The sequence below is a fragment of the Xyrauchen texanus genome, chromosome 43, assembly GCF_025860055.1.
Source record: "Xyrauchen texanus isolate HMW12.3.18 chromosome 43, RBS_HiC_50CHRs, whole genome shotgun sequence".
Classification (NCBI taxonomy): Eukaryota; Metazoa; Chordata; class Actinopteri; order Cypriniformes; family Catostomidae; genus Xyrauchen; species Xyrauchen texanus.
In genome coordinates, this window is record NC_068318.1 from 10,814,256 (window position 1) to 10,823,577 (window position 9,322).

At 36.9% G+C, this 9,322-nt stretch overlaps 1 protein-coding gene across 1 annotated transcript; it reads right to left on the reverse strand.

The window, feature by feature from the left end:
• Positions 1-4,535: 4,535 nt before the first annotated feature.
• On the reverse strand, positions 4,536-7,323 carry LOC127635509 (C-type lectin domain family 12 member B-like). The gene is made up of 6 exons (XM_052115595.1): positions 7,146-7,323; positions 6,688-7,035; positions 6,215-6,360; positions 6,012-6,112; positions 5,778-5,895; positions 4,536-4,634 (listed from the first exon to the last, which is right to left on the reverse strand). The coding sequence occupies exons 1-6, from the start codon at positions 7,321-7,323 to the stop codon at positions 4,536-4,538; spliced, it is 990 nt and encodes a 329-aa protein (XP_051971555.1).
• Positions 7,324-9,322: the final 1,999 nt, after the last annotated feature.

The window sequence follows — 9,322 nt, forward strand, 5'->3', positions numbered from 1 at the left end:
TAATCTTACAGTACATTGATGATAACAAATGACAGTAGCTACATATTTGTGTCAATATAACAAAGGCAAAAAAGAGGGAGGGTGAATCCAGTAACCAATATCAATATGAATGGATGAATATCACACGCCCAAGCTTTCACCCAGCAAGAGTTTAATGAGGAAGGAGGTCAATGATCCCTGCGTGATGTTTCTCTCGTTACAGTCCAGATAGAAAGAAAGGCCCATTCGAGTAATGAGGAATAGTGTCAAATAATGCTCTCTGTGCGATATTCGACGAGTTGCTGAATGAATAAATGAAGACCCTCTTCGACACACAATCCCAAAGTCCATCTTATCCACTCCAGAAATGAGCACAAATGAAAATGGCTCGGATGGCAAGCGTTAAATTGTACACATTTGTTTTATGTCCACAAAGACATCCAGTTCTTCATCTCTGCCATTGTTCATCGTGTTGAACGTTTTTGTTGTTTATTCGGAAGACGGGGAATACGTCGTAGGAACAGAATCCTCTTCAGACGCATGTCTAAATCAGCAGCGTGCAGATTCATATGCTACAGCTTTCTCCTGGTCATTTCCCAAGTGTCATCAGCTTTTACCGTCTATTTCTAATTTCTTGAGTGTTACTATGAATTTCAGTAACTTGTATTTCCAATTGAACAGATCTCCAACTCTGCGCAACTCCCGCGCACATTCGATGAGGACGGTCTGCTCTGTACAGGTCAAAATCGAAAGTTAGTTGCTTAAAAGGCAGAAATACACAGTATACATACAATTATTTTTAAAAATTGAGCTGTGTTGATTTATAAAACTTTTTTTAACCGAGTCAGTAAAGCAGTTTACCTTTTTTCGCCATTTTGTATCGCGTTGTGTCGGTGTTTCACTAATGTACTCCCAGTCAAAAATTAGATGAATTCACGACTCCAGTTCCTTTAAAGCAACTGACTGCTGTGAACTTCCCTCTTACTTATAGATAGAAGCTCCAGAGTTAAATAGTAGCCTAGTCTGTGACGCGACACATGTGACATGTGTCAGAATCCCCTTCCACGTCATATTCGATGATCTGACATATGTGTTTACATGGTTTCTACCTGTTCCTTAATTGAGCAAGTCTAACTCCATTGAACTGATATACCAACCACTGTATGCACTTACATAACAAGTTACCTGCGCACACATTGTACATTTTGAAAATTATGATAACAGTGAAAGTAGGTGAAGAATCCGTATTTGTTTTGTTGGAACACCACTCAAATCCAATGTCCACAAAATCTGAAACAGTTCTTGGTGACTAGACCATAAACATATCACAACACCTCTGATAACAGATGTATATTACACAGATATGTGCGTTTACGTCTGGAACATGTATTTTTTAGGTTGTTTGCTCATCTGAAATATGTTAACACATTCAGAAGATGTCTTTGAGATGTTTATGATTTAGAATGTGTGGAAATCTGATCTTTTTAAGATGTTATTTAGAATTCAATGCTTTCCTGATGAAACACTCTTCAACAGACATCTCGGAGACATATGCTGTCTGGGACTTTAATATGTCTACAAAACTATTGTTTTGATGATCATGATTATTTTTTTGTCATCCTTATAATAAAGCACTTTCAAATATCCTATAATACCCCATGTAGGCCTATATACATACTCCTTTTAAGGTGTTTATATTTCTGTTATGCGTAATGCAAAGTTTCCATCCACATCAGGTGATCAAATTTAGAAATTCCACAACAAAATCAACCCATTTATGGTTACCTGGTTTAAGTTTCATTTGCTTGTTCAGGCTTGTCTATCTGCTTCCTGCAGGTGACTATTGGCTGCTTTGTGTTTCTTCTCAGTGTTCATTGGTTGATGTGAGCTGCAATGCCTATGCAAAAATGTATCTTTTGTTTTTCCAAAAAAACAGGCTCACAAACAGTCCATTGTGTTCTTTTCTGTAAAATATGCATGTAATGTATTTTGTTTTTTAAAGAGACATGTTATTATGCCACTATCAAGTGTGTAGATAACATTTATCTATGTTTGGAGGAATCATAAACACAGAAGTGTATCTATTACAGATACTAATTGACCTAATATAGGACTACTTTTATGGTGTTTACTAGAATTCACTATAAGTAGCTTAGATGCTATTCTTCCTAAACACCACAAGAAGACACAGTCTGAACCTTAAAACACTGGAAAAAAAAATTGTTGGATTTACTTTTTTGCATCACACTTTTTAAGTAAGTTCAACTTATGTCAATGTTATATCAGCACAACTTGAAAACCTTTGTTAGATATACACAAATGTATCAGTTCATTAACTTAATTTACATAAAATTGTTTCACAGTAACATTAACAGTATACCACTGTTTCTACTTAACTGACTTGACACTAAAGAATATAATAACTGTGGTCAGGCATTAAACTTGATTCCCCAAAGAAGTGCACATAAAGCTGCCCTTCAGCTACACACATTCACATGTGGAAGTGAAAATTACATTGCACAGAATCCAAGTTGAACACTTATTGAACACGAATCACCAACACACTCTCACAGCAAAATCGTCAGGATTCATACAACTTTTCTAAATGTGCCTAATTCGTATGATATTGTGTGACTGCACTCGTTTGAATTCCTACAACTTTCACTACAGCCAATGACATCACTGGACATTGTTTCCATCTAATACGGGACAATTACTTGCTTCTGTCACACACAACAGCATCCTATCATGTTTACACACTCTACTGATTGGTTAAGTTTATATAAGGAGTTTGGGTAAAGGCATAATATTAATAAGTATGTCCTTTTACCACCCTGGTGTCACGAGTTCGAATCTAGGGTGTGCTGAGTGACTCCAGCCAGGTCTCCTAAAGCAACCAAATTGGCCCGGTTGCTAGGGAGGGTAGAGTCACATGTGGTAACCTCCTTGTGGTCGCGATTAGTGGTTCTCGCTCTCTATGGGGAGTGTGGTAAGTTGCACGTGGATCACTGAGAGTAGCATGATTCTCCACATGCTGTGAGTCTCCGCAGTGTCATGCACAACGAACCAAAATGCGCAGATTGACTCTGTAGGAGCCAAATGAAATGATTGTTCAAGCCACTAGATGGCAGTGTGCACTAGTGGTGTGGGTGTGGTCACCTGTTAATTTAGCTTGGTAATTAAACTTCCCATGGGTTGTATCAGATGACAGGTGGCGGGAACATATGGTTCTTACCATAGAGCCACATAAAGCAATGTGTTACACTCTCTCTCTCTATATATATATTTTCATTAAAAGGACAACAAAGTGTCTGAAATGGATATTGATGTGTGGACATTGTTTATTCCAAACTATGCGTAAAGAATATCTTACCACCTGGCCCTGGCTCATAGGAAAAAGCCACTACAGACTCAGAATCGGAGGCAACCAAGACTTGTCCTCCGCCACCCGGATTGAGGTGAGTAACCGTGCCACCACGAGGACCTACTATTTAGTGGGAATTTGGCATTCCAAATTGGGAGAAAAAGGGAGAAAAATAAAATAAGTGTGTCCTTAACGCCTTCTGCGTGGAACTCGCGCTTCTACATTAGACATTCAGGAATTTGCACACGATGAAGTCATACGAGTTTATGCGAACAACATTGTGCTAGACCACATGAAATAGCCAACTTGTAAATTATGTACGACTTTTTATGAGATCGGGTTGTAATCACCCTGATGGTGACCCTTTACACAAAACAGCTAATTCCAGGTAAACAACATCAATAATAACAAAAATAATACAATTTTAATCAAATTTTTACAAAAACAAAATTATATATAAAATCACATAAGATGCTGTTCACACACTGTATATATATATACTATATATATATATATATATATATATATATATATATATATATATATATATATATATATATATAAAAATTCAGTCTGACTGTCATTCAGTGTGTGGACAGCATCTTATGTGATTTTATATATTATTTTGTTTTTGTAAAAATTTCCATTTCAAAAAGAGAAGTACAAAACAACAACATTTAATTGTATGCCTTTTTTATGTTTTAATCACACATTTTGCAAAAATAATCACATTTTCTTGTTATGTACATATATCAAAGGAGATGGCTGAAAAAACAATATAAAATGAGATGTATTGAATACCATAATACAGTCCATTGAGTTCATCAGGGTTTCTGCTCAGTGCTTTCAGGATTGTTGACCAGTCTTGTGTGTTTCAGTACTGTTGACTTTTGTCTTCACAGCTTCATTGCAGTCAATGGGTACCATCCTCTCAGGTGCCTCAGACAGCTGATTCACTGCTTTCTGTATGTAGAGCTTTCCATCAGTCATGGAGCAGTTCCCCGTCTGAATTTTCACATTGTATGAGAATAAGAGCCTTTCCCATCCTCCTGCTTCTTCTCTGTCTTTCCACTGACCTGCAGCTTCCTGCCCACCTGTTTGACTGACAGTTCTTCTGGGGAAAAGTCTTTAGTGTCCAGTGCCAAAGCAAAGCCACTTCTTCCCTCTTTCTCCATTGTGAGTGTGGCATCTGCTAGATCTCCTCAAAGATCTTGTGCTGAAGTTTCTCCATCTGCTCCAGACTGCTCCTAACCTCCAGCAGTATGTTTGCATGCCTGTAAAGAGGTGTGATCTGTGGCCAGAGGGAATGAAGACAGAGACTGCCATGAATGGGCCGAGGGATGCAGGCTCATCATTTTCTCTGCAGGCTTTTGTGTTGTAGTTTTGCTGCTCAATCGCTCTGTCTATTTGGTGGTGTCGTAAATCTTTTCAATTTGACTCAAGATCTGTGAGTCACTCAGCTTTATCATGAGTGTTCAGCAGCACCAGCAAGTTCAGCAGAGAGAGTGGATGAAGTCGCACCAGTCACTTCCAGATCAACTTGGATCAACTTGGATCAACTTGGATCAACAATTATGTTTAATACAAAGGCAAGATTTGGTTTTTAATCACTAATCTAATTTTTGAAAATAATGTCATTATAAAGTATTTACTGCAGAATACAGCCCCATATCGTGTAGAATATTCTGGCAATCAAGATTTTATTGCATTGACTGGAAACATGCATGGTTGTTGAAAACAAAATTGAATAACAAAACTTATTTGGTTACTGTAAAACACTTTTTATAAGATTTCATACTAATATTTATGCTAAATGTGATTTTTGCAGGTGGAAAGGGAGACTCTCTTAATACCTCTAGGTATAAAATTCATCTTTATGAAATAAATATATATTATTATAAAACAATTTTGGCCTTATTCATTTATGACACATTTTGGAAACATACCCAAAGGAAAGGAAAACCCAATATTTCATTATTTAATAGAGATGGAACATTACATTTAGTTACTTCTTGGTTTGAAAAAACTGTATAGCAAAATACACTAGTTCTCTATGGTAATTGTTTTTCATGTACTTTCAATAAATGTATTTACTTTGCCTATTGACAAGTAAGTCATCATTGTCATGGGCAATTGGGCATAATTGTTTGTTAATAAATAAATAAAATGATGGATCAACTGATTCAGTTACCAGGTATAATTAAAAATCAACAGTACCTGAACGTTGGAGTGCCATCTTATGGCATCTTACGCTTTAGCAGTCACTAAGTCAGATACCAGAAGAGAATTTAAGTTTCAAACATGAACGATAAAGGAAATGTATTGCATAACAACATGCATAATGATATAGTCAAAGTTACTAAACAGAAGTGCAGATGTTTAAATGCCTTGATTTTTTTATTTCACTGTATATACACATTTTTCATTGAATGACTTGTTTATAAATTCCCTTCTCACAGATCCATCTTAAATTGGAATCACATGAATAATTATCCCACCATGTTGCAGTCATTTTAGTGCAGTAATAGTAGTGGTACTTATTCCTCCAGTACCTAAAGAGTTCAACATCAGAGTTTAGGATTATTAACTGATGAATTTGTGTATGACGTAACACTGACTATAGAGAAACTTTCTGGCTAATGATCAGTTAAATTCAGCGATCTCTCACCCATTTGTCAGCTTGGTGCCATCAGCCCATTTCCACACCCCCTCTGTCTTTGTCAGACCAATCCAAAAATAATTTGTAGCAGCAACCTTTCTTAAAAAATCCTGTTATAATAATAATAATCATAAAAAAAAAATGTAAAAAAAACATTTATACCCTAGTTACAAATTTCAATGGAACACACACACACACAAACAAACACTCACTTGTTCCTCTGGGCTGTTTATGGTCACCAGATCTGCTCCTCTGTCTATACAATCTCGTCTGCTTTTTCTCCAGCTCTTATACTCAGATGAAAAGTAATAAAAACTGAAGTTGTAGTAAATCCATTTAAAGTTATCAGAGCGAAGATCTGTAAAAGTAACACGGCCAGTTTAGATTTTAGCTTTGTCCGTGGCGTGATAAACATGCCATGCTGACAAACAAATGTTACCATGCTCACGTTATAATCATGAGATCAGGCTGGACAAACGATAGGCCTATTCCAAAATTGTGAAATTATCCACCTTTGTCTAAAAGACAAAGATTGATGGTGACACTTGCTGTTGTTCTAATCTGAGGGCATAAGATGAGTCTCTTTTTTGCACTATGCTCACCCATATCTGCACAGTTTATGTGAATAAATGTAGCATGCTTCTTTGTATAGGAAGGATTACATTCAAATTCTTAAACAGATTACCTTGTTCACGAAGACCACCTTGAAGTTCATCACTCTTGATTTTGAATCGGTCTCTTTCTTCAGACAGGATTCTGTTCTGGGTTTGTAACTCATTCAGTTTGGTAAGTAACTGCTCCATTTCTTCCGACAGAGTTCTATTCTTCATTAGAAATGTATCTTTTTCCTCTATCAGATATTTGTTCTTTTTAAATAACAGCTCTCTTTCTCTAGTCAAGTTATCATTGTTTGTTTTGAGCTGGTTTCTCTCAGTGATGACAGTGACACTGATCACTATTACAGCAGCCAGAAGAAGAACACACAGAAGCCACAAACACACTTCTTTCTGCTTTCTGTTCAATGAGACACTTCCTGAGGATGATAGACATGTAAGTTTTTCTTTACAGTTTTACTTCACTTTACTCTTAAGAATGTGAAACATGGTACAATGCCAAAATCAGACCATTTTTGAATGTCAGTACCTGCATGCGGCTGTGGTTGTTGTCTCTCTGTACTGTTGTCTTCTGAGTTTGTCCAGAGCTCACGATTTCTAACTAAATCTGCACTGTCATAGATATTTACCATTATCTCCATTCTCTCTCCTCTGTCCAATTCCAGAATGTCAGTCCTGATCACATTGTCATAAATAACCTCAGACATCTCTGATCTTTTGCAGTCAAGCATTAAACCACTGTGGTAATGCTGCTCTAAAACAAAAGTCACAATGGAACGTTAAGATGTCAATGTGTGAAGATCACGTGACATTTCATTTTCCAGTACAAGAGGGTTTAGAGCTATTTATTGAACCAATTTTAACAAAGTCTACAAACTCAAGAGCTTGATTTGAATTTGACAATTTGTACAATAAATTGAAATTTACACGAACAACCCCAATGTGAAAAATCTGAAGTAAATTGTTGCAATCTGCACTCACAGACAACAAACAAAAACCTGTGTTCTGAAATTGCAGACAAATAGTCACAGATGTTCGTAAATGTCACTGGCATCAATATAACGACAAAGACAAACTTGTGTTACATATTACTTTTTTGTACTTATATTCAGATTTACAGTACAACCACAAGCTAAAACACTTACAATCTCTCAATTCTGCCTCTACAACTTCAAATCTTCACACCTTTGACTTCTGCAACAACTTTTGAAATAGCTTTTGCAAAACTCTCTTGTGCACTTGTAAATGATATGAAAGCAGACAGACAGGGTTGGGATGGGCGCAGGGCCATTGAAGTTCCACGATTCCAGGCTGTGTGCTAGGTAGGACGCGTCCTTTGAAGGCTGCAGAATACCGAGCTTCCTCCTTCAAACAAGCCTTGTTTAAACGAGACGGCCTTCATAGGACAAACAGAAACGGAACATAACATGGGTGGTATGACGGCATGCCACTCTTTAACAAGAGCGAGCGCTTCGAGTGAGAAGGGAACAAACTCCCTCTGGAAAGGAACGTATGGGGTAAATTTTAGGAGAGTTATAATGATTGGAAAGAATATAGATTTTACAGGTGTACTTTTAGTCTAATAATTTATTTTAAATATATATTAATATAATTATACATACTCTGCACCAGTCTACTGAGGTACTTCAACTTGGGAATTAACATTACTTGCGTTTGAACATCATATTTACGGGCATTTTTTTTTAACATTTCCGTTAAAGCAAAGAATTGTGGGTTGTGAGTTCCACAAAGGTTACACCTCATGCATCCTCCGAATTTGCGTGAAAAGGTCACATTCGAAGGCTGCATTTGGAGTGTACTTCTCGCTTTTCTGAAACTAAACAGCCTTGATGACATATGTGGCTGACAAATGCGACCTCCGGAGGACACAGCCTTCCAAACGAGACACAGCCAAAGATTAGAGAGTGATAGTAAAACAAAGACTTAAACAATGAACTGTTTTCTCACACAAAGCAAAATGGCTCTTAGTGGCCAACTCAAAATATCTCTCTCTGTCTCTCTCTCTCTTTCTCTCTTTCTTTCTCTCTCTCTCTCTCTCTCTCTCTCTCTCTCTCTCTCTCTCTGAATGACTCTGTTGCTCTGGGCCACTCTCTCTCTCTCTCTTTTTTTCTCTCTCTCTCTCTGAATGACTCTGTTGCTCTGGGCCACTCTCTCTCTCTCTCTCTCTCTCTCTCTCTCTCTCTCTCTTCTGCCACTCAGAAAATGTACAGTGCTGCTTATTATCAGGGGTGGGTTTATGATTCCTGAGGTCCCAACCACAATTTATTTTCAATCATAATTTTAAATTCTTCCTATCAGCCATTGTAGCCAAGTACATTAAAAATGTTGAATGAAATACAAATGTAGTTAAAGAAAATGAATGCATGTTTTCCAGTTTACCAACATATATGTTTACAAAACACTTTGTGTGTGTGGGCAGGTTTAAGTGGTTTACGAGGACTTTTTTTTAAGTTATAAACTGGTAATTACAAGATTATTATGCTATAAATGTGGTTTATAGGGACATTTCCAGTGTTCCCATAATTAAAATCGCTTAATAAAATCATACTAAATGATGTTTTATTAAAATGTAAAAATTCAGTTTTCACGGTTAGGTTTAGGGGTAAGGGATAGAAGCTATAGTTCTGCAGTATATAAAAATCTTTATGTCTGTCTGTGTGTGTGTGTGTGTGTGTGTGTGTGTGT